The sequence below is a fragment of the Rhipicephalus microplus genome, chromosome 7, assembly GCF_043290135.1.
Source record: "Rhipicephalus microplus isolate Deutch F79 chromosome 7, USDA_Rmic, whole genome shotgun sequence".
Taxonomy (NCBI): domain Eukaryota; kingdom Metazoa; phylum Arthropoda; class Arachnida; order Ixodida; family Ixodidae; genus Rhipicephalus; species Rhipicephalus microplus.
The window spans coordinates 82,695,780-82,722,382 of record NC_134706.1 but is presented as its reverse complement, the minus strand read 5'-3'; the positions used below and the strand labels follow the sequence as shown (position 1 = coordinate 82,722,382).

At 47.8% G+C, this 26,603-nt stretch overlaps 1 protein-coding gene across 3 annotated transcripts in view; it reads right to left on the bottom strand.

Annotated features, from left to right (window-relative positions):
- Positions 1–3,994: 3,994 nt before the first annotated feature.
- LOC119180271 (uncharacterized) overlaps positions 3,995–26,603 on the bottom strand; it is a 66,841-nt gene continuing 44,232 nt past the window's right edge. For all 3 annotated transcript variants that reach the window (XM_075869348.1, XM_075869349.1, XM_075869347.1), the window contains 3 exons: positions 11,566–11,634; positions 11,136–11,189; positions 3,995–4,359 (listed from right to left, as the gene is read on the bottom strand). In XM_075869348.1, the coding sequence (XP_075725463.1) occupies positions 4,273–4,359; positions 11,136–11,189; positions 11,566–11,634 (210 nt within the window). In that variant the 3' untranslated portion in view covers positions 3,995–4,272. The remainder of the gene's footprint in view (positions 4,360–11,135; positions 11,190–11,565; positions 11,635–26,603) is intronic.

Genomic DNA, 26,603 nt, shown 5'->3' with positions numbered 1-26,603 from the left:
TGAAAGAGTTCGGCTTTCATGGCGCAACTTACGCTGATGCGGTGCGCCAGGGGGCAGCGTCGCATCATCCTCTGCTGCTACAAGGCCCACGCATAGTGTGCCATCGGGTGTGGCAGCCACCGCCGTGGTGGAAGCAGCCAAGCCTGCTCCACCTACCAAGCCAGAAACTCAGGTGACTCTCGGGCCGTTGGGTCTACTGACCACGTCTTACCAGGCGAGGTTGCAAATACGCAACAGCAGCTCGCGTACACGAGTGTCCAGTGCCTCACATGAGGCAATGGACAAAACACGGTACCTCGGGCCTGGAAGTGCGGCGTGGCTCTCTGGAGCCTGCTAAGAAAACTTCCCCCTTGAACCGCCACTTCATTTTCGTAAAACATCTCTACTTTCCATCTAATATGGAAACACAGATTGTACATAGGAACGTCAGAGGGCTTCTTATAAATCTCGACGATGTCCAAGAACTTCTACAGAAACACTCACCAAAGGTGCTGCGTTTACAGAAAACACAATTAAAATCTAAACATACAAACTTTCTACGCAGTTACATTTTTTTTCGAAAGAACCGCGGTGCTGCCGAGGCATTATCCGTAGGTGTAGCTGTTATATTTAAGCAAGGAATAGCATGTAAACACTTAAAACTAAAGTCTCTTGAGGCAGTGACTGGTCGAGTGGTGCTTCTAAGCGAACTCTTCACCATTCGCTTTGTTTACATACCTTTTCATTTTCAACTGCACAAATATTAATTCCAGTCCTTGATAGATGAACTTCCCGGGCCCTGTCTTGTTCTAGGGGACTTTAATGCCCATAGTACTCTATAGGGTGACTCTTGTTGCGACGCGCGAGGTCGCCTAATTGAGCAGCTCCTTTTCTCTTCTGGCACCTGTCCCCTGAATAGGAAAGAGCTTACATATTAAAGCCTCGCTAACAATGCCTACGCCTTCATAGACATAAGCATTGCATCTACATCGCTCCTACCTTTGTTCACATGAAAAACAATTAATAATTCATACGGAAGTGACCATTTCTCAGTAGTCTTGAGTACACAAATATCATATGAATGTCCTTCACAGGTTCCCAAATAGCTCACCGAAAATGCTGATTAGGAACAGTTTCGAAAATTAAGCATAGAGGCTGCTTTGGACAACTTTACAGCTTTTCTAATTGACGTTGCCACCAAATGTATTCCTTAAATAAATGGACTATCTGGCAAACAACGTGTTCCTTAATAAAACAATGAGTGTAGAAAAGTGCGTAAAAAACAAAACAAAGTATGGAGATTTCTCCGAGAATCAGCGACGGCCGAGAATCTCCGAAATTTTAAGAAAATAAAATCTCAGGGTAGGAGGAAGCTCATACAGGCAAGAAGGGAAAGCTGGAATTTTTTTTATCTGGTATCACATCATATACACATGAGGGTAGGGTGTGGAACAGGGTGAAAAGGGTGGAAGGAAAACATGCATATGCGCTCCCTGTGGTGGACGCACTAGGTGATAGCTTGGAAGACCAGGTAAATCACCTGGGAGCACACTTTGAGCAAGTTTCCAGCTCACCACACTACTCTCAAGATTTCTAACGGTATAAGACAAGAGTAGAGAATCAGAAACTAGATACCAAATGTGCAAAATACGAGGCATACAACAAACCTTTCTCCCTAGCTGCGCTACAGGCATATCTAAACTGCTGCAGCACTTCTGCTCCGGCGTCTGACCGTGTGCTCTATTAAATTTCGAAGAACCTACCTCTCGAAACGAAAAAAAACTTACTTTACCTTTACAATGCCGTCTGGTTTGCCGGCGACATCCCCTCGTGCTGAAAAGAGTCCATTGTTATTCCTAGTCTGAAAGAAGGCAAGGATTCATCCCCTGTTGCGAGTTACAGGCCCATAGTACTGACAAGCTTCCTATGCGAACTTTTTGAAAAGATCATAAATTGCCGACTCGAGCACTTCCTTGAAACTAAGAGCCTACTTGATCCGTGATTTCGTGAAGGCAGGTACACAATTGACCACCTGGTACGTATCAAGGCACTGATACGAGATATATCAGTCTGATATGACTAGTCAGTAGTGACTATTCATATCATTACTTTCATGTTATGACTCGTCAAATATGCTAGGCATGCAATCATGTTATGATGTACCAAGTTTGGTATCGATAACGTTATCGAGACAACCTCAAAAACTAGAAGTCGTAGGCGGCTAGATAGATAGATAGATAGATAGATAGATAGATAGATAGATAGATAGATAGATAGATAGATAGATAGATAGATAGATAGATAGATAGATAGATAGATAGATAGATAGATAGATAGATAGATAGATACGCTCAGGGTAGCCGACGTTCGCTAAGAAATGCTTCGCATTTCAAAATGAATACACCAAGCGTGATTTGACACATGTTGCGGGTGAAAATGAAGCAAGTGGCAACAAGTAAATGAAATCGTTCTTTCATGAAGTGAGGGCACAATTCTCAAAAGACATTCTTGCTAACATTGCGGTGCGCACACAGTGGATGGGAAAACGAATGGCGAGAAGGCACACGCGCTTGTTTGTCTGCTCACTTTCCGTTTTTCCGTCCACTGTGTACGCACCAAAATATTACCAAGAATGTCTTCAAACCTACTCGCCCAACTTCCCATACTGTTACATTACATTCTAAAAGAATTTGCGTGTTCCTACCGCAGAAAACCAAGATATTTCAATTAGGGTCAACTGTCGAAGCTTCCACTTGTGTACGGACCGTATTTTGTCTTGTGCGCTCTTCGCTGGGCGAATAGCAATGCGAAGCTAACAATGAAAGAACGAAGTTAGAAGGACTCGTTTCTTTGCTGGATACATCCTTAATGAAACCAACCACTAATGAAGACAAGGAAGGTATAGGTGATGTTAATTGAGCTTTTTTGTTCATTGTGCTGTTAGCCAAGTGGCGTCACCTAGCACGTGATCCTCTTACGAGTGGACAGCTCACCAATAAGTCGTGGCACACTACCTGAAGGCATCACAACTGCCAGAATAATATCATCGCTATGAACAAATCAAGGAAGAAAACATTGAGGGCTTTTTTTAGGGGTTAAGCTCCTTAGGGTGTGGGGCTGTCCTTTCCCCGTAGTTGTCGTATGTAGCAACCATTGGCACATACCCACTCTACAGCGGGTATGTGCGACAGAGGATGCAAGATGGCGGTACTTGAAGTGTTCACTAGATGGACAGACAGACAGACAGACAGACAGACAGACAGACTAGAAGACGGACGGACAGATAGACGGACGTGTGGACGTACAGACGGATGGACGGACTCACGAACGGACTCACGGACGGATGCATGAACAGAGAGACTGACAGACGCATGGATGGACGCGTGGATGGTCGCACGGACGGTCAGAAGCAAGAACGAACGGACGGACGGAAGCAGGGACAGACTCATGGACGCTTCGCCTCACTCGTCATCATTCACCCCATGGATATGCTGTTATTTTTTGTTTGTTTGACACGACATCCATGAAACCAACAGAACAGAAGACAAGGAAGGTATAGTGGACGTGTATACTTAGTAGTAGTTATGATACAGGTGGGAACAAAGTGAGCTTGCTGCAGATAAGAACCCAATCGAAGGTGGCAAAATCAGTCCGTGCCGACGGCAAGATCTCTCTCTGCTCACTTTACCTAGTTCCCGCCTCTCCTCTATCAGAATTAGCACCTTACACTTCAAATAGTATATTTAACGCTCCGTTTGCTTTCCTTGGCTTCATCATATTCAGGGTTTTATTATGCAAGTGCGTGTGTTGTTTTAGATTTCACATAAGTTTTATGCAGGTACATAAATCTTACCTAATACGCGAGGGTAGAACACTCTTTTGTGAGCCAGTTTGCGTCACCTAGCACGTGGTATCTTAGCGAGCGCTTAGCTTACCAATAAGCCTTCACATACCGCCACGAGTTTCAGGAACTTTGTCGGCATCTTATATTCTATACACCAGGGAGGGAGGTAACTTCTTTGTCAATCACCACCAATTTTATTTCAACCGTGAATGTAGTTCAGTTATCCATTACCATAGGTACACAAAGGCGTTGGACATGAGGTATTGACTGGTCCCGTCGATTGTTATCTCTTAAAGGTTTCAGTCGAAGAGGCTCCGGAAGATGACGGTCTTTGCAATAAAGCTTCGCCTTGACACCTTCATTAAAAAGAACCCTACGCACGCCGACGCCCATCACCAATCATTCATTACGTTTTGCCCTGAAGACCATCCTTGCGAACAGGGTCGACTTCAGCCCGTGAAGTAGAGGCCTCTGACGTAGCGTAGCATGCCCAACGTGATGTGCTTGTCCACTGGAACTTCTGCTCTGATGCAATTCTGTGTCAAGATCAGGAGGGGGGGAAGGGGAGAGTAAAAAAAAAACTAAAATTAACGGTCAAGAATCGGCATGCTATGGCCGTCAGTTTACTGTAAACTGTTCAACAGATCAGCTGAGCGATGTTTTGGGTTACACGTTCCCTTTAACCTACGCCCGAGCTTTGAGATCCATTGCGGCGGAGGGTTTCATGGAAGTCCGTGGCTCACAGTCGAGAGCGTGAATGTGGCATATCAGTTTTCACATGCATGCGCCCCATTAGCATGCCTTCTTGTAGGAGTTTATCCTGGCAATGTAAGATGCGTGGTTTGAAATATAGGCAGTATGAAGCCGAAGCATTCTCTACCCCCCCCCCCCGCACGTGGTATACTATGCTGTACTAAACAAGGTCTCAATGTGCTCTGTCAGCTTACCTGCTGGATGGGAAATGCGTGGAAGGACTGAGAGGACAAAAGGCTCGGAATTGTCTATGTTTGCACGTACCACGGTGTGTAATGTGTTTTTCATTACTAAACTTTGGTATGTGTTGAGTGTTTTGCACTGCTCACGCATTAACATACAAAAGCTCCACAGAATTCTGGCTGTTTTTGTTTGGGGATCGAGTTGGGAGAGGACAAGCCGCACCAACTTGTTCCGACGTGTACGTGATGGAGGTCTTAGCCTGTCGCACTTATTCCTGAGGCAAATAGTGAACCGGTTCTGCTTCCTTAGGGATGTGAAGGACCCCTTTTTGCGCACTGTATTACAGCTCAGACTTTGCAAACTTGTGCCGGACTTTGTGGTATCCACCGAATGTATTGAAGGCGGGGTTTTCGGTTTTTTGAAGGAGGTTGTGATGGCTTATAAGTTCTTGCGTGCTCGATTCTCATGCGAATATCTGGCGGGAGTGAAACGAAGGAAGCTATACAAAGATCTTGTGGATATACTACTCCCCGTGCCTTTGTATCGCACAATATATAGTGCCAAGTCTGGAAGTGATGTCCTGAAGCGTGTCAAACATATGTATGTAGCTCCAAGAGCCAAGTCCTTTTTCTTCAGATTGCACACCGGGACACTAGAGGTAAAAACATGGCTACAGGAAAAAGGAATGTATGTACCATGGGGAGTGCACTGTTTTTTATGCAGAAAGCCCGAAACCATTGAGCACGTCTTCTTAGAATGCTGGGAAGGCGTGTTCTTCTGGGATATATTACAAAGAACGCTAAAGAAAGACCTCCTTTTAGACCCACAAGGAATTCGTTACCTAACTGTGGACAACGAAGAAGGTGTCCCGTTTGATGCTGTTATGCTACTGGGTTTGCACTGCATATGGAAGGCCTGCATGGCCGCACGACATGTAGATATAGATGCAAGATCGGCACAAGAGTACTTCCGCGAATCAGTGGGCAGGTTCCTGGAAGCACATAAATCTTTAGATCCGATACCTGAATGGGTATCGAGGATCGAGCCACTCATGAACATGAGACGATTTTAGCCATTACACGCCAGCCAAAGTTTGTTGTCTCCTTTTACCCATGCCCATTTATGTATCTATGTCTTATGTGCCTTGCATTATTACTTGTGTTCCCTGACTGTATTTGTGTTTCTATGTGTACGTCTAAGCAGGCAATAAAAAAAAAAAAGCTTACCTGCTGGATGGCTACGATACTCGCCTGAGACCGCGAATGCACAGGTTCAAATCCCGCAGGACCAATTATTGTTTTTTTTCTTTTTACCAAGAATGCCTCTTGTCCTCATTTTATTTATTTCTTTCTTTGGCTTTCATTATGTACCCTTTCTCTAATGAGCACCCAATTAAGTTGTTGCAGGCTACGGCGTTCTTGGAGCGAAGCCGAAGTATATACGAAAACGATGAAGCGAGTGCATGCCAGTTCGTGATTATAATCATCTCTGCTCAAGCGTAGCAAATCTATGCTAGGTTGAAACAGCTCCGCTGTCAATCAAACGAAATTGGAGAGCAATACAATTGTTCTATTCTATCAGTTCTCAAAAAAACAATTATGAAAATATTGGCAGTTTCGTAAAAGCCCACCAGCGTGCAATACAATATGCGACAGTAGTGAATACTAAACTATTGTACACTAAACCGAATCGCTAGCAAATAACTGAATCTGCACAAGATAGAGGTTTATTACAATAAATGCACATTATTTGAATTGCGCGTGCTGTATCATGATCATGGCGTTAGCATTTCGGAAGAGCTAGACAGCTAGAGACACTAGCAACCCACTATAGTTTACTGCTTCATCATGTGGTGTTTTGGCACGTAAAACCCCAGGAACATAACTGTTGATAACGAAATATACGAACAGAGCCTCCTGAAAGTAGTTACAACGTAACTACTAAATGTATGAACAAGGACAGGAAAGAGCGCTGAGTTTCAACGATGATTTAAGAGCGGAGTGGTGTACATATATCGGCGAAAAAAAAAAGAATGAGCATGCGTAGATGGAGGCAGTTAACAACCCCTGCGATACAAAGTCAACAAGACTCTTGTCACTTGTTGATTGAGCTGGAAACAAGTACACAGTTTAAAAATGACCACAATGTGCAATCTCTTTTTGCAATGGCGCAACTGATGGGGATCTTACACATGTACCGTCAAACTTACACATGTGATAGGCCTCAATTATCGCACGCGTGACCTGCGAGCGGGCTTGTTTATTACCTCGCAACGCTCAAAGAGGGGCATGCAGCCGCAGTCGCGGCTTTTTTGCCCTTGTTTATTGCTTCCGTAGTTAAGCTGTAACTACTTCTATAGGATGCGCTGTTCGTATATTCACAGTTATGTCCCACCAACGTGCCCAAGTTTACACGCTTCATAAACGATCAAATAAGGAAAATTACTTAACCAGCAGCAATCGAAACGTCATAGGTTGGTTAACTAAGCGTTTGTATTGTGCTAACGAAACAGGCCTAATACCAAGTGGAATGTTAGTAACACTCATCAAAACGAATGCCGCGAAAACCGCAGAAACAGCGAAGCTGTAAGCATGACATATCTCTCGCATCAACATAATCGTTTAGCATTATCACCAGCAGAATACTCTTTTTTCTTTATTTTTTCTAAGCCCTCTTTCATCTGATCACGAAACTTGCATTACCAATCACTACTACTACTACTACTACTACTACTACTACTACTACTACTGTAATTAAGAAAGGAAGAACTTGATATGATGGGCTTAACTAACATCCCCACGCGACGAAGGCACCAGATCGGCGATCGAGTACCATCAACTTGGTCTGCCTGCGTACTTTTTTAGCTACCATCAGCTTGCTTGGCTCGCCCAATAAACCTGCTTTAGATCTATTGGGTGGATCGTTCTGGGTACCACATCATCTGCACCTTGGAACTGCGATACCACCTGCTGCCACCGGCCATGCAAGGCAACGTTCCCCAATGGATACCACCTATCGCGGCCACCACTTGCCCCAGCCCTGTTCATCAGTGACACCCCCTAATATTTGCGAGAATGAAAGATAAGGAAGTTGAAAGACTGGCTTTCGTCCTACGAAAACGTTAGTGGATTTAACATGTGGGATGACGCTGCTAAGTTAGGCACCGTCAACTTTTACTTGGCTAATGTGGCGAAGCTGTGGTATAGAAACTACGAATCCGAGTTTGAAAACTGGGCTGCTTTCAAGCAGGCAACATCCTCTGTTTTCGGTCACCCTGCAGTGCGTAAGTTGCACGCGGAACAATGCCGGCGTGAATGGGCACAGAAACCAGGCGAAACGTTAACCGCCTATACCGAGAACATCTCTGCAGACACGTCGGTGCCGCAATGAGTGAAAGTGCCAAGATTCAGCACATTATAAAGGGTGTAGATGACGGCGTGCTTCAAATGCTCCTTGCGAAGTTTTCTGGCAGTGTGTCAGAAGTGCTAACTCTGTGCCAGAGCAACGATGAACTACGAAGGCAACGAGTGCTCACCCGTCGTTCATCTCAGTCTAACCAACCACTCGCTACACTGGACGTCACGCCTGACCAGTCACGCCTTCTCGCACAAGTTAAAGACTCTGTGCATGAGGAGGTCACACGTCAGCTTTGTATCCTGCCGTTTGCTCAGCGCCAAGAGCTCCCGCAGCAGCAGCAACTGCAGCCACCGATCCCGTTGGCTCCCATGCTCCGACATGTGACTATGGGCCACACTCTCGAGGCTATGCCGGTGCCCTTTCAGAAGCACGTTGTCCCCGCACCTCCTACTCCCGCTGAGGCATTGAAGAGGCAACAGCTGCACATGCAAGCCCTCCCTGTTCGATGGACTGCGCAATGCTCCAGCTCCTACTTAGTCGTCCTCTGCATGGGCTCCTCTTAAAGGGCTACTGACACAAAATTTCGGGGCTGAGATAGCCTGCGGGGTCAATTTTCGTGAACATTCATATATCATCTGCAAGATATCAACAGCAAATATAGCTTGGACGGTATTTTAAATTCGTTTTGAAGTTTGCGTAAGCTATCGACTCCATTGCGCTATAGGCACCATCGGAGGAGACCTTGAAGTGACCCCCTATTTCCCTCACGCCACCACGCTAAGGTCAGCAAAACAAGTTTTGATGACGACATAGCCGCCATTTTTCTTTTGGTGCGTTAGTTTCCGCATTCTATATTTATCAGCGGCTGATTGCGAGTGCATGGCCGTGGCGCACGCTTAGAAAGTTATGTGTTTGGCGACATTCCTGTCCCGTTTCCTATTCCAAAGTAATTCTTTATGTGGACCGTGCGGAAGTGCGTCACAGTTTCGTGTGCTGACGTGAACAAGAGCTGCACACGCTAGGTGGTGACAGTTGCACTTGGTTTTTGGAACTCTCAAACCGAAACTGAAACTGATTGGTAATGAGGGGTCTGGAATTAATTCTGTCACGTGCTGTAGCAAATGATGTGTCGTTCATGACTAACAGGCCCCCAGCAACGCATTGCAGCAGAACAACGTGAGGCCCAGATCTTTGTGTCAGTACCCCTTTAAGGCGCGTTTACACTAGAGAGACAGGACACCGATTTCGGTCTGCGGGCTGTCTTGAGGAGTGTCTTTTCTCTTGTCGTCGACCTATGTACATTGCAAAGACATAAGCAGTCCACCGGTGGTCTCTCGAGGGCCGCGCCTGCACCTTCTCATGCTCACAGTCTTTATTTGGCCAATTCTGTAGTCACATTGGGGGCACACGCAGCGACACCGACCAAACTTGCACACCTGCACCTCATTTTCAGCCATGCTCGCTGCTATACCATTGGCCCTCTCTGGCTACGCAGCAGCGCCCCCACCATAATCCATGGTAACGAGGGACAGGGTTGGGGATACGCAATAGGGTAGCGAAGAAAAGACTTCAGTTGGGTGCTCGAGCTGGCTATTCAGACGCCGCGGAAGCCTCGGTGAGGCCATTGTTAACTCCCCCGAAATTGCCCGCTTCGTGGTCATTTGAAGCAAGGTCATGGGGCAAATTTTCGCTCAGCCACCGATATCCCGAAGACACGCCGATGACAGGTCTGCGGATGCGTTTTGCTGGGGTTTTCGGTCTCTCATCATGTTAAACTACGACGAAATGCTGTATTTTGAGGCGTCGTCGGCCTAGTGTGACCATGGGGTCTGGCGACTTCGTCAGCAGGCGACTCTTCGGCCAATGGTTTGCGTCTGCCTCGTGTTTTCGTCGGGGTAATGTCAGTGTTGTGTCGCTCTAGTGTAAACGCGCCTTCATCAGTACCACAGTGCCGACTCAGCCGTAGACCGCGTGGGCGGTGCCCCTCTCTGCGAATTCCCGGCGAACGCGCGGTTACCTTCCGACCTGTTTTGCATGCGGCGGCCTTGGCCATATGACTCGATTGTGGCGTGAATGCGGGCCAGGCTACACAGACGCCCAATCACAGAGCAATTACAAGGACTGACCCCCCTCTGTTATGGAAGTTCGGATGCTGAGTATAGCACATCTTCACTCGACTATCAGGCAACTTCGTCTCGTGGGGATGACAGTTGAGCCCATCATAGCGAAGTTTTCCTTTCTTCATTATACTACTACTACTATTACGATGACGATAACGGCACCACAGGATAGACCGAGGCAACTTTGCTGTATAAGTTTCACTATTTAAAAGCCTTATTCCACTGCGTACCAGAGTCCAGTGGCTTTCCTGATTATGGACCCAGTGTCACGCTAGGCATTAGATCGTAAAATGCCTCTAGAGCATTGAAGCAGTAGTCTCTACCTGTGGTACACAAATGAATGAGTAACGAAAGTGAAACACATAAAAGCAATGTCACAATGTAGCTTCCTTGGTGGCGAGAGCACACCTCCACCAAGGCAAGCACGCACTCCCTTTGCTTCCAAACGTAATGAAGAGTTTCTAAGGAAAATTATATATAGATAATAGTACATGTTAACAAAAAAAAGCTCCCACGTACAGATCTTTTGGTATAGTTTCACTTTGTTGAGAAAATAATTTCTTTTCCTCATTTTTTTCACATGGTGTCTCATTGAAAGTTTATAGCTGCAGTGCAATCATCCATCACTTCAAATTGGTTTGTATCATTGACTTGAACTGGGGTCCTTACAAGAAAGCACCCAACAGGAATCATCACTGCTACGGAATCAACACTCAATGGAGAACGATCACTAGAGTCTCACTGAGCGCGCCTATTTCTTGTCGTTTAGCAGCAGACCATGCAGAACGAACTGAATATTTCTAGAATGCATTCATGTACGCTGACGCGGCATACACGTGCGCACGCTTTGAGACAAGTTTCAGCATAAGACAGGTCCAAGAGCGAACCGTGAGGGTCACCTCTATTAGCGTGAACATTCTGTCCACTTCTTCCACGGGCATGCCCAAGACCTCCTGCGTACGAAAGTGCAATAAATGTGAGGATGAAGAACTGGGCGCTTTTCTATCGGGCGATCAGAGCTTTTGGAGGTAAAAGGCGCAATGATTATGCCCCTCTGGCCCTGAGGGTTAAATAAAATTAAACAATGAATAAAAAAGAAGCCCTGTATGTGCGTCTCTCCCATTTCGTCTACCATCTTCTTTGTGACTTTTGCTTCAAATCATGCACTTGAAAGAATCTTGCAGTCGGCGTTAATAATCGACACCAATCGGGGGAGGACGACAAAAAAGCATTCCCCCCCCCCATCCCCCCGCCAAAAAGCACTAGTGCATGCCCTTCCACCCATGCCACACTATAGCGTGCGCGGTTGCATAAACATACATAGCTTACCGGAAAACATGAAGCCAGGAAAACTACGTAAGCTCTTCCGCACTTCAAGAGGTTAGATTGTATTGTCTCCTGCATTGAAAAGAATTTTCTTTAGAATGAGGTACAAGAAGACGTCAAAACTTCGTTACTGCATATTCGCGCTCAGCATTCTAGAGCGCTCGCCATCATGGATGGTCGCATTTGCAGTCCTGAATCGCAGCCTTCATGAATGATACACGATCACGTACGCTGTGTTAGAACAATGCACAAGGGAATGCGATTACACTTGAATCAATCAATGGCCACCGATCAATGGTCACCGTCACGATCTACGCGATGGCCATTCGCGTGACGTGCCGTTATATTATCCAAGAAGGCGAGAAACCCGTATCGCTTCCCCTGAGGCATGCGAACTCGAGTATCGCGTCCAAGTGAGCTTGCTAACCGTTAGGTGGTAAAGATTCAAAAGCGAGGCATGCACAATGGCAAGCAGTTATGAGGGCAGCCGCAAGCATTCCTTTAGCGGAGTACCACATGTACCCAATTCTATTCATTGCACTAGTTACAATGTTTTAACAGTTTGTTATCAATGTTTTAGGGAACGGATCAGTACACTGCGGCAAATGCTTGTTGATTGACTAGAACGGAATTTTTTTTACCTTGGCGCAATAATATAAAGATGACATAGTCTTTCGCACTTTAACAAATGACTAAACTTTTATATTGCCGCGAGCGCTTTCTGTTGGCGCTGTATCTTGCTGTATTCGCTTCACACCCACGAAGACTGTCAGCGCGAACCGTGACTTGGCGTTCCAAAAGCTTCTTCGTTGTAGTAGATTGTTTTGTGGAGATTACACGCTCACCGCGAACATTACAGATTCTTGTGGAACACGCGTGGCCGCAAGCAATAACGCTGGAACATTCAGTGGCACATGTACAAAAGCCGACGCGTGCCACCGTTTGTCGGTTGATCGACAGCCACCGTTCTGTTCGCCGCTATCAGAACCAGTGTGTATCGCTGTAACCTGACTTTCGGTTCACCGGCCACAGGCTCGGCAAAACAAACAGCTTTATTTTGGACAAGCCATTTTCGTCAGCGTCACGACGCCGTGACATCTGGTAGAGGTCACGCTTCTTCGTCTCGACGGTCTTCAGACGTTTCTAGCTTACACAACCCCGAAGTTTCGCCACAAAGGGGTGGAGGTTGCTCGGTAGCAATTTCACCGCTCTAAAATTATGCCTCCAGTCAATAGCAAGCATCAGGAAACAACCTTTGGCTACTCTACAATGACGGAACCCCCTACCTTTCTCTCCGCTATGTCTACCCCCCAAGCAAGACCTTTTGTGGGACATTCAGCTTTGGAAGGCGTGCCAGAGGAATCTATTTCTGAGTGGCTACTTTGCTACGATCATGTTGCGTCACTGAACGATTGGACGAAGTCACGAAAGTTAAATTTTTATATTTGGCCTTAGACGGTGATGCGAAAAAGTGGCACACTACCCGAATTCTAACGGGTGCCCCTAGTTCATCGGAAGAGTGGGCGACGCTCTTGAGGACTTCGTTCAACAGTCGGCACTCGATTGAGATCGCCCATTTGCGGCTACAAAACCGGACCCAACTGCCGTCTGAAACCCCCGAGCACTATTATTATGATGTTGTTCAACTTAGTGCTACGGTAAACCCATCGATGACAGAGGAAGATCGGTTGCAGCGCCTTTTGCGTGGTTTGCGCCCGGACATTCAAGAAAAAATGAGAATTGCAAACCCGAAAACCTGCGCTGCTTTTCTTCAATTTTTTGCAGCGCATTAATCAGGCATCTTTAATGAGTCGTGCTTCAGGGCCCCAGCCAATTGGCACGTACTATTCTACCGGGATGCGGTCATGGACGCAAAACATCGCGCCACCAGTGGGAATAGCACCCGCCGCAGCAACAATACAGCCCCCTCCGTGTGTCGCCAGCTGCACCGCGGCCGAGTTGCGTTGTCCACGGGAGGCTCTTGACCGCGAAAAAGACCTGAAGGCGATTGCTGACTCCATCGCGTCACTTTCCGACCGGCTAAAGGAGATCTAAGACGAGATGCGCCGCCCCCAATTGCCTTGGCCCCCTAGAACTTCCCGCGCCAACGATGGGCATCCCAGATCCCAGATTTCCTCGCGCATTGGCGACATAGCGCTGCAATTCTGGCACCGGTTTGAAGGCTGCGGAAACAACCATGAAGAGGCCTTTGAGAACCAGAATGGACAGCATAACTCTTCGGGAAACGAGAACGGCCGGGTTTAGGGGGACAGCCCGGCCGCCCAATCGTCACATTGTGTGAAAGTCGGCTGATCACAGCCCCAGTTGTGCGGCAGTTTGAGCGGGCTAATGCCACCACGCTTTCCCGCCTTCCCCATGATCCCACGCCTGTAAGCGAAGAAACCCCCTAACCGTTGCTGGTTCTCGACCATGGGAGTGTTGCAAAAAATCAGAGAGAAGACTCGTGTCTGAGAGGCATCATGCAACACCACGAACAGCCAGGTGCTCCTGTCGTCAGAAAAATTAAAAGAACGGCACGGAGCTTTCGGCTGGTCGACGGTGTATTGCATCGAAAAGCGCACGGGTTTCGGGATCGCACGGTACTCGTTATTTCTCACAGCTTGAGAACAGAGGTTATAAAACATTGTCATGAAGACATAACGGCAGGTCACCTCGGACTCCGGTGAACTTGAGAGAAAGTGAGGAGGCGCTACTTTTAGCCGGATATGTTAGCGCATGTACGCAGTTACGTAGCGTCCTGCCCGAAGTGCCAGACGACCAAACCGGAACCCGGTGCCCCTCCATTTTCCTCTTTAAACGGCAGCAAACAGCTTTTGTGCATTGACGCGAGTCGCCACTCTCAATGCGGGGACGACACAGTGCCACACCGGCTCAACAAAGCGCGAAAAGATAAACGTGAAAGAAAACAGCGAGCGAAAAATAAGAAGGCCTACGAAGCCAAACGACGCAGTGAGGTCCATCGCGAGGGAGACTTGTTGTACGTGTGGACCCCCCCCCCCACCCCCGACCATGCGCAAGAACAAAGACAAAAAAGCTTTATGGCAGCTACAACAGACCTTGCCGTCTTCTGCACCGCGTAGGCGAAAACATCTGCGAGATGTTACCCCAAGATGAGCAGAACGCCACGTTGGTAATATTAGGCACGCGTGCCTAGGAAAAGTACAGCCAATCGATGTACTTATCGCCGCGCGCGCGACCCTTGTCCCTTACGGCTCATTCCGTTCTCCGCCGCTGTTCCTGAACGATGATTGGCCTCCTTCGCAGTTGCCCGTGGAGATGCGCGACTCACGCGTTGTGCTAATATTAAAGGCGAAGCATTTCTTGGCGAACTTCGGTGACTTTGAGCGTATCTATCTATCTATCTATCTATCTATCTATCTATCTATCTATCTATCTATCTATCTATCTATCTATCTATCTATCTATCTATCTATCCATCTATCCATCTATCTATCTATCTATCTATCTATCTATCTATCTATCTATCTATCTATCTATCTATCTATCCCTCGCGATCTCCGACGACAGCGCAGCTCTAGCCGACTGGATTCGTTTTACGTCACCTCCTGCCGCCGGTCCCCTACGACGATGTCAGCGCAACTATGGCCGACTGGACTAGCCCTACGCCATCTCCTGTCGCCGACAAGAGCTCTCGCAATTGGTGCCCCGTCCTCGGACTCCTGTGACCATGTTTCCACCTTTCCTATCTCTCGTATCTCTCATTAGTCGTCACTCGCTGTCCTAGCGCATCTCTCTCTTTCTACCTTTAATCATATCCTTTTAATCCCTCCCGACCTCCATCCCTTGTGAGCTACTGTTGAGGTGTCGTACGCTGATGCAGACAGTTAAGGGGCTCGCTTTTCTCTTCTTTTCCCTCTTATAACGGGCACCAAGACCGGAAAACCATCTTCGACTCCCTCGAGATTCGTTACCCCGGGATGCGGGGAATGAAGGACGCGGTATTGCCAGCAGTCAAGAATTCTATACTCACAGAGAATATGTCCAGAATCATGCACCCAGTGCACGATGCGGAAAGGCGCAGATGCAGAGCGGAGGCGATCCTCAAAGAGCACGGCAGCCGAGAGGGTGTCCTTTTTGTCGACGCTGCTAGATACCCCCGGATCGACCGATGACAACAGCAGAATGAACGAGAGCAACAACAACGCCAATCCACACCTGCCTTCTCCATGGCGGTGGTCGACACGAGGGAACCAACTCTGGTGACCAGACCTGCGAGGCTCCCATCGTCTGAGGCGGCAGAAGAAATGGCCATAGCCTTCGCAGTAATTCATAGTGGAAACGAGGACACTCTTATCGTGAGTGACGCCAAGACGGCGGTACGAAACTTTACGAAGGAATCGGTATCTGTTGAGGTGGTGCACATGCTAAACGCCAAAGCCGATGATTTCAAGTCTGGTGCAATTGCTGCCAAGTCTCTCAAGTGGTTCCCCGCGGACGTGTGAGAGCGCGGCAGCGACCAAAGATCTGACCTCCCGTCGAACCACAACGAGCGCGCTTACTTCGTCGCGAAACTGCTAACCGGCCGCGACGCAGACGAAAAGGCCGCCGATGTGTGACACATTGACGATTGCAAGGCACCTGAGGTCGGAAGACATAATACCTCTACGATGACGATAACAGACCCCGAGGCCTTACAGGACTCCAAAGACATCATGGTTACCTACCACGAGATCCTAAACCATTACAGAAAAATGCGACGACTTTATACCCACCACCCCACATGCAGCTAGAAAGGTCTCAGGCGTCTGATCTGAGATGTCTTCAGACCGACACATTTGAGAATCCCCAACACCTGCATAGACTGTGTCCCTCGCTGCACCCGTCACCCGGCTGTCCGTGGTGCAGGCACGAGACAGCCGACATGGCGCATATACTTTGGGAGTGTGAGTGCAGTGTTCGCCGCCACTACTCAGACGAGCTTGGGTGTATCCCAGGACGACTGGCTGAGCGGTAGCGAGCCGCCCTTCTCAGCCCACGTGAAGTAGACCAAATCTGGGCTGTCCAGCGAGCCAGGGCTATCGCCGAAGACATCGCTCGATGCTCAGCGGACGAGAGCTCCTGGAGGCCTATCACGGGCCAGTAATTCTTCGTTGAATCCTAATAAAGTTTATTACCTACCTACGCTCTTATACCCACAATCTCTCTCACGCGTGCCCTTCTGATGCGGAAGAACGTCGCGCACTTGTTTTTGCTCAAAACACAAGTACAGTTTCTGGGCATATATAGGTACTACGCATGTTATTGGATAAAGGATGGTCGTTATGAATCATGATATTATGGTGAAATGAGCAGCCATGCCCGAGGACAAAACTGAGTTACCCAGGACGCTAATGTTTCCGGATTGAAGCGAGCGCCACAGTTGTGGATCTGTAGTATGGGGTATGAACAGAAGGAGGTGTGCGTGCTACATTTCAGCAAACGGTACAGTCTTCGCTTTTCGGCACTGGGTGGACATCGGTGGACAAAACCGGATGTATTAGCGGGACGGCTTAGTGCTCTCCCATAGTTCGAGTACAAAGTACTCGAAATCGTTAAACTTTTTTTCTAAACACTTAATCATCACCGTCGTTGAACGGGACGGCTTTAAGCTCTCCCATAGTAGAGTACCTGTAGTACTCTTTGAATCGTTACCCACCATAAGCTGCAAAATTTATGTGAAGCTCCAGGGACGGCACTCAGCTCTCCTATACTAGAGTACCGAGAACTCTTATTCGTTAAAAGGCCACTCACTAGGTGTGACAAATTTCAGCTGGCAAGTAAAATGCGCAGACGAGGCTTTCATGATCACATCTGACAAAATTTGCAACGCTGCGCACTGCCGAAATGGGTCAAATTTCAATATGAACGCTGCTCCCCCTCCCTACTGCCGCCGCATGCCTAGAGAATGAGAGCATGACGAGCGCGTATGAATGGCCCTACTTACACGGCAATGCAGTGACGTTGGTCCTCTACGTAGACGACTCTGCTCTGACGTTGCAAACAGTGGCATGTGATATGACGAAATTTATTTAACGCGGCATGCGTAGTTTATGTAACTTGTTGCTTGAAAAGATCGATACAACTCTAGATAAATAACGAGACGCAATAAGAGAATGTCAGCGTCTTATTTTTTTTCATTTTTTCCCACGAATAGACCTCTCCCTGTTTGTAAACAGTGTGACGTCACTGCGGGCACCCCGCCCACTATACCCTTTCTCGGAGCAGCTGCTGGTTGGCAAGAAAGTTCCGCCGGCTGCATCTTTCTGCATAGCAGAGCTGCGTGTCTGCACTCTTTTGACAGAAATTTCTACATGGCTTTGTTCTAATCACAGCTTTTGAATGAAGGGGGTCGCGGAAGGGTCACTGCTCATAGTGTGGAAATTTGCTCGTCGTAGTCGGATGAATGGAGAAACTTTGTTTAGAGTACTGAGAAACGTGACTATAGCACGCAGTGGGCTTCACCCACGTAGATGGCAGCCATAAAAAAAATTGTTACTTTTCGAAAGCGAACGTTATGAATGTACACGGTGACTGGCACTTTGAGAAATATTTGCATGGCATGAATGTAAATTCATTCAATATCCATCGCGGCATGTGCACTGCAGTTTTAAACGAGGTAGAGCATTGGCGGCAGCGTGGTTTTGAGCTGCTGTGCGCGACGTCATGGAAAAGATTCTCGCTCAATGCACGAAACTCTGATTGAAGATGAAAAAAAAAGGGGAGAAACACTTCTTCCCCCGTGTGTAAGGCTCAGGTCAACATATCCTCGTGGAAATTAAAGTAAAAATCTGCCGCTGCGTTTCTTAATAACCCAGTGGAAATTATTTATGTAATGTAAAACCCGACAACTTGATAATATACAACATTTGCAACAATATTATCTGGCACAGTTACCTTGCTGCATTTGACACGTATAACGTGTTGTCGTACCTATATTGCTTCTTTAGGCCTGATACACGAACTTCTAACGCGCATTGCCGCTTCGTAAAGATCGAGCCGTAAAAGTACAAAGTAGATAAAAAACGAAAATCTCCACTGTTTCCATTAGCACGCGTCGGGTATCCAATAATACAATCACAGTCATGGTGAAGCGTATATGCAGATTCGGCAATGCTGCAACTTGCTTATACATATCTCATGCGTCGTCCCCGGAGATCATGCACTCCTATTTTTCTGCACGCCGCGCATACGTTGAGATGCACCCACTTGCAGATAATCGCGTCGAATGCATTTTGACCTTGACTAAAATGTCAGATCGTAAAGTTTTACAGATAGCCGGTTACTGCAACTGGCCCACAACGAATCCCAGCGTTTTCGCAAACAGGACGCATCGCGTTATTCACACTGCACGCAACACGCACAATATTTCCAGTTTCACCGTCAGTAATGGTGAACCAATACTTTTCGATGCCTTTTAAAACACACTTTATGCTACAGTCAACACTGCACATTTTCAAGGAAGATGCTGCTGTTTCTCGCACAGGACACCACGTGCGTTCACTTCTCCATGATAAACAGCCAGTCAGCGTGGTAAATATTTGATCACGTACTGTACCACATACCTAGACGTTCTCTGTTAAATACCACACCTAATGTTGCCACTGTGAGATGAAGATTAAGCTTTCAAAAAGAAAAAAAATGGCAGCATACCCACGGAGTGAATGATAGAGAGTGGACGAAGAATTTGTTCGTCCAATCGTTCTTGCTTCCGTCCGTCCATACGTTCGTCAGTGTGACCGTCTATGCGTCCATCAGCCCGTCCGTGCGTGCGTCTGTTCGTGCGTCCATCCCTGCGTTCGTCCATGCAGCCGCCCCTGCGTCCGTTCATGCGTCCATCCATGCATCAGTCTGTGTGTCCGTTCGTCCATCTATTCAACACTTCAAGTACCACCATCTCGCATCTTTTCATCATATATTCCCCATATAGAAGCACCGCCATCCAGCGGACATTCCAAGCACTAAACGAGAGGTGGCACACGCACACTTTCTTACGGCTTGCGCTTCGGGTCCACTTCCCACCTTTAACCACCTCGAGTTCATGGTATATACTAGTTCACTGTACTCATGGCACTGCGGCCTAACGCTCACTAAACCTTTCGAAAACCAAGGAGGTTACGCCCAGCGAATATGACGTAGCAAACGTTTTCAGATAGTGTTCAATGTACATGCAAATGGCTGCTAATGGGAAATGAGAGGCGGAGAATTCGGCTTTTAGTCTCTTATGGCTTGCGCTTCGTATCTACTTTACATTTTACCAACCTCGAGTTCATTCATGGTATGTACAAGTTCATTGTATTCATGGCACTGCGGACGACGAAGTTACTTAGTGATAGAACGCGTCTGTCACTACTAACTGGGACGTCCCACAATTCCTGGGACGCTCTCTGCGTCCCGCCTTGTGGCGATGGCAGCGGTGACTTCTACAGGCCCACGTGGTCAAATGTCAGCGCCCTCAAGCTCTTCTGTGGCTCAAGGCTGATGGTCCATCACCAGCGACGGCTCAAGAGATGCTCCTGCTCTCGTGCCCATGGACGAAGAACGAACTGCTGGCCCGTCTGGCTACAGCTCAACATTTGTAAGCTCCGCAAGGAAACGAGGCTCTTGGTGCAGCTCCAGTGAAGACACGGACATCTGCTCAGTCGACGGTGACGACTCATCAGATGGCAGCTTCGTGTCTGTGATGAGCCGCAAGGCCAAAAGGAGGCTCATCAAGACGTCATCACCAGCAAGCACGTCAACCGTGAAGGCAAGGAGTGAACGCTGGCCGCATACCATTCTCTTCATGCCCGTGGATCCTTCCGCCAGCCTTCGAAAATTGAACAGGCAAGCCATTTCCAATGTTCTTGAGGGAATAGCACAGAATGAAATCAAAGATGTCTGGCTAAACACACGTAAGAACGTTTTAGCTGTTTACACAACACATGCAGACACGCTGGAGAAGCTTCGAATGATGACAGAGTTTGGAGATGTCAAAGTACGAGCGGTCGTACCGATGACTGGGACCTGCACTGCAGGTGTCATTTACGACATTGACTTCGCAATCCCAAACACGGATCTACCCATTCTGATAAAACCGGCGTACGAAGGAGTGGTCATTAAGCATATAAGCCGCCTCGGGAACAGCCGCTGCGTTAAGATAGTCTTTAAGGGCGACTCAATTCTTACGCACGTCAAGGTGGGACATTTCCGGCATGTGGTACGGCATTTTGTCCTAAAGCCGCTTCAGTGCCACAAGTGTTTCAAGGTCGGTCATGTCAAGGGCGTCTGTGCGAACTCTACCGTATGCCCCCGGTGCGTGGAGGCGCACACGGTAGACACCTGTCGTGCAACAACTTATAGGTGCGGCAATTGTCGAGGTACGCATGAAGCCACGTCTAAGGAATGCCCAAGACTCAAGAAAGAAATGGGTATCCTGAAAGAAATGGTCAGGGATAACTCCACCCATAGAGAAGCTTCACAGAAAATCCGGCGTCGGCGTCGCCACCGACGGAAACGCTCCAGTCATGGTGATATTCATGCACCACTTTGGTCTACACCACCATCAACATCCAGTAGAAAGCCAGAGAATACAAGAATACCTCCACCGGCGAAGCCTCTCTCCCCTGAAGACTGGCCGGTGCTTGCGAACGCACAGCCTTCCGAGCAGCCTTCCCGCTCTCTGCTCCCAGTGAAAGCCAATGCTGCTGATGACGAGGCTTCAACAGCAGATCGTCAAATTATTCCCATGCTGCGATCCATTGTGAGTGTCATCAGGAGTCATGTGACAAGCATCGATACGCCAACTGCTAGGAGCGGCCTACAAGTGCTGGACGCGTTAAGTCCGGTCCTTGCAAGCCTTCAGTAAAGCCATGGCTGACAATCACAAGTCGTTCCGTCAGGAGGTCAGAGAGGCATCGATTTTTCAGTGGAACGCAAGAGGTCTGAGATCTCGCATATCTGATTTTCGCCAGTTTGTTCATCTGTACCGATTTTCTATCATGATTTATGTGGACCGAAGTTATCGCACCCAATCAGATTATCCGGCTACGAGTCATTTTCCTCTTCAAGTGACATCAAAAGTAGCAAGGTTGTTGTATTTATTCGCCGGGAGCTTACTGACGTCGTCCAGCCAGTGCAACCTCACGACGGCAATCAGTATGTGTGCTTGTCTGTTAAAAAAGGAAAGGTGACATTCACACTTCTAGGCGTGTATATATCCCCATCAAGTCATTTCGACGCCAACAAACTAGACGGCATATTAAGGGCACATCCGGGTCCATGGGTTATCACCGGGGATTTCAATGCGCATCATCCCATCTGGGGAAGCTCAAAGCTTAATTCAACGGGACGACGTCTAGCATCGTTGGTTTTCAGCCATGGTCTCGTCCTTCTGAATGACGCCAGTCCTACGTTTTTACGAGGCACTACATATAGCAGCTGCCTTGATTTGTCCTTTGTTTCACGCCAATTTGCTACACGGGTAAAGTGGTTTTTGGACATTCAAACACACGGAAGCGACCACATCCCCACTAACCTGAAGATTAAAGGTATTTCGAACACGTACTCCTCTACCACCACACAAAGAATAGATTGGAGTGTGTTCAAAACTCAACTTGAGGATGCTTGTGAAGAAGGCCTGTCCAATGATCTTCAGCAAGCTATTAAGAAAACTGCACGTGCGGCTATGCGCACAATAATATGCTCTTCGAAATACTCTGAGTGTGACCTCGAGCTGGAGCGACTTCGTGCGATACGCCGTCGTGCCGAAAGGCGATACCGACGCACCAATTCCACAGACGATCTACGGACAGCCCGGCGCATCCAAAAGAAGATACAATGGCGCCTTGACAAATTAGACACCCAACGATGGAGGAGATTTTGTGCGTCGCTAGATTCTCATAAACCACTGTCTCAGACATGGAGAATTGTGCGAGGCCTACGTTCTTTTCCAGAGCAGCGTTTTCCCTTCAAAGCCCTTGCACTTTTTCATCGCCGGCATGAAATTGAGGTAGCAGAAGATTTCTGCGCTATGACCGTGGGCCAGACAGCGTACACAAGCCTACAAACAGTGAATCATATCCCTCACTCACGGGACCCACGCATGTTTCTACCGTTTACATCCCAGGAGCTCGATGCGGCGCTCGTCTTATGTAATAAGTCGTCGTCCACTGGCCCGGATGACATCTCATACAGGATGCTGTGCAACCTTGGTAAACGGGCACGAGAAGCACTCCTTAACATCTTCAATGATTCCTGGCAAGCTGGCGCCGTTCCACAAGATTGAAAGATTAGCCGCTTGGTACCGATCCTCAAGCCTGGCAAATCTCCCCTGGACATTGCCTCTTACCGACCAATCGCGCTCTCAAGTTGCGTAGGAAAGGTAAAGGAGAGAATGATCTTGGCCAGGCTTGAATGGTACCTGGAATACTATGAGATATATCCGAACGCCATGGCTGGTTTTCGCCGTCACCGATGTTCGATCGACAATGTTATAGATCTCGTCCCATATGTCCAGCAACCAAAGCCAGGTAAACGACTATCTGCAGCCATGTTCCTTGACGTAAAAGGAGCATACTACAACGTTATACATGCCGCCATCCTCGAATCTATTGAGTCAGTGGGCCTAGGCGGGCAACTGTATTGTTGGACACGCAGTTATTTACAAGGGTAGACCTTGTTTGTGAACACTGCAGATGGTCCAACCTCCCAACACCCAACGCATCGTGGAGTCCCGCAAGGTGGCGTCTTGAGTACAACCATCTTCAACCTCGTTCTCATTGGTCTTGTAGAACGACTAACAAGTGTGGTCAAGTTATCCATGTACGCTGACGACATCTGCGTCTGGACATCTGGCGTGACAAGACCTCAGGTACGCGCAAGACTTCAGAAAGCTGTGACATTGGTATCAGTGTACCTCAAGGACCAGGGTCTGAAAATCTCGCCAGCGAAATGCGCTTTGATTGCTTTTAGTCGAAAGCCAATGAGACCATACGGTATATCAATCGATGGCCAAGTCATACCATATGTCAGGACGCACAGTTTTCTAGGCGTATTCATTGATAGAGACCTTGGCTGGGGCCCACATGTGGCCCACTTGAAGAAGAGGCTGACAGAAATTGCTAACCTATTCAAGTATCTCGGAGGAAAAACCTGGGGGACTTCAGTACATGCAATGATGCAATTGTACAAGATGCTTTTTCTTGGCTATTTGCGCTACAGTTTGCCTGTGTTGACCAACACCTGTAGAACGAATATTCGGACTCTCGAAAGCATCCAGGCTATGGCTCTGCGGGTTTGTCTGGGGCTACCGCGATGTTCATCAACAGCTGAGACAATCAAGATCGCTAATGACTATCCGCTAAAGACGCATATCATGATGGAAGTGCTCAGAGCACACGTGAGGCATCTTACTCGTGCCTCTGCCTATCATCTAGCTTCACTGCCAGAAGCCCGACCTCGTGCCTCATTTTTCCAGACAGTCTCATCATATCGCACACGCAATCCTACGGGATATACAACTTCATCGAGGATTTCAACTCCCCCATGGAGTATGCCCTATGTACATGTTGAACTCACGGTTACAGGCATAGGGTCAAAAGCCCGGCTCTTGTCTCCAGCGCTAAAGCAGCTTTCTCTTCTCTTGTTATAGGAGAAATACAGTGAGCATACTCATCTATATACTGACGCTTCAACTAAAGTGGATGGGTCTGCAGGGTCGGTGATCTTTCCTGCAACAGTGACAACGGTGAAGTTTCGTTTATCCCACCAGACATCATCGACAGCTGTGGAACTTGCTGCTCTACATAGCGCAATTCAAGTCATTAAACACAAAGAAGCCAAGAAATGGAGCCTGTTCACGGACTCTAAAGCAGCACTACAGTGTTGGATATTCGCCTTACGCCGGGAACCTCACAAACAACTAGTGCTGGAAATTAGAGAGCTGCTTCACCACTTCTTCGACGAAGGACACAGAATCACGTTTCAGTGGCTTCCAAGTCACTGCGGCATATTGGGCGACGAACATGCCGATGCAGCTGCCCGATCAGCACACGAAGATGGTGAAGAAAAGTCTATACCATTTTTGAGACTGATGCTGCTATGACCATCCGAAAAATCGCTAATGCAGAATTAAAATCCCTGTGGAACACCGAGTGCTTAACCTCCCTGCCTTTCCCTCATTTTATTCTCTCTCTTTCTCTTTCATGGCACTGCGGCTCAACGCTCGCTAAACCTTTCTAAAGCTAAGGAGGTTACACCCAGCGAGTATAACGTAGCAACCCTTTCTTGTCAGATAGTGCTCAATGTACATGCCAATGGCTGCTAATGGTGATCGCAGCCTACGCGTTAACTAAAAGCCGAATGCTCCTGTCTCTCATTCCCCATTAGCAGCCATTGACATGTACATAGAGCACTATTTTTATTGTTCAACAACGCACAGAAGAAGTCTCTCACCGGCACTACCTTGGAGGTCAAAATGTTATACTTCTTGCATACTACGGGGTAAGAATGGGTACCGCTATAAGGAGCTTCGCCCCTAAAAAACTTGGCCCAAGCCCCGAGTGACTGCACACCAGTCAACCACCAGCGGGAGTGTTTTGCCAACAACAGCCTTGCACGTGCACCGGTGACGTCATGCTGTGACGTACCCCGGTAGAGGTCTATTGCAATGAGATGCGGGGCTAATGTGCCGGCGTTTCGCATGCGTTCGTGTACCCGTGGTCAGCGCATGGTGCAAACGACCGCCATGAAACGTTCCCACGCGTTCACGCACTCATTGTGCTCATCTATTCTACCGCGTCTAAGCCAGCGTTCCCGCAGAAACAGGCAGAAGACCACAAAAAAATGACAGATCCCACGTACAGTGGAAATCAATGATATACGAAGCACGAATTGATTGATTGATATGTGGGGTTTAACGTCCCACGAAGCACGAATGAGAAAGGTTGATATCTCACTTTAAAATCAACACAACGTTACCAGGAGGAGGTAAATGATGCCGTACATGACTTCCGTGTCATGATTATCATGTTTAGATGTGTCGTTTACCTTCGTCATCTATTAACTTCACGTGACATTAAATTTATTATATGTGCAGCTAGCGAAACGACCGCGAGCACGCTATGAGTGTCGTATGTCCTCATGTTCTTACATGACATGCTTGCCAAGATTATCATGTTTGCACCAGTCATGTGCTTTCGTCATCCATTGACGTCACGTAACACAAAATTTGGTATATGTGGAGCTAGCGAAACGGCCGCGAGCACATCATGAAGGGCCCAATATACTCCAATGTAGCGTTGACACGCGCGCACGCTGGGCAAAACGACGCTACGTTAGCAAAACGTGAGCACTCTATAGCCTGACGCCAAGTGTGACCACCGTCCATGGGCGCGGCCCAATGGCAACCGGCCCGAAATGCTCACATGCTGCATTTCACGCCAATGCGTTACCCAGAAAACACTGCATCTCCCTCTTTTCATGACAGAGGGGAGCTGGACGTGCTCAAACGCCCATGCGTCAAAGCAACACAGCGCAGCGTACGTTTGAGAGTGTATGGCCGAACTGGCGCCTGGCGTGGCAACTCCGGCGTGACGCGACAAAATGAACGCAGGCGAGCACGCGCACCGCGTCACGTCGAAATGTATGTGCGCCTTGACAGTGGCATGTAGTCATGTTCTCACACGACACGTATCTCATGATTATCATGTTTGCACCAGTCACATACCTCCGTCATCCATTGGCGTCACAAAATACTAAATTTGGGATAAGTGAAGCTAGCGAAACAACCGCCAGCGCATTATGAACGTGGCATGTAGTCATGTTGTTACATGACACGCATCTCATGATTATCATGTTTGCTCCAGTTTCATACCTTCATCATCCATTCACGTACTGTAATACCAAATTTGATATATGTGACGCCAGCGAAACGGCAGCGAGTGCATCATGAGCGTGGAATCTAGTCATGTTGTTACATGACACGCAGGTCATGATTTTTATGTTAGGGTCTGTCGCTTGTTTCGCCATGCAGTCATGTCATA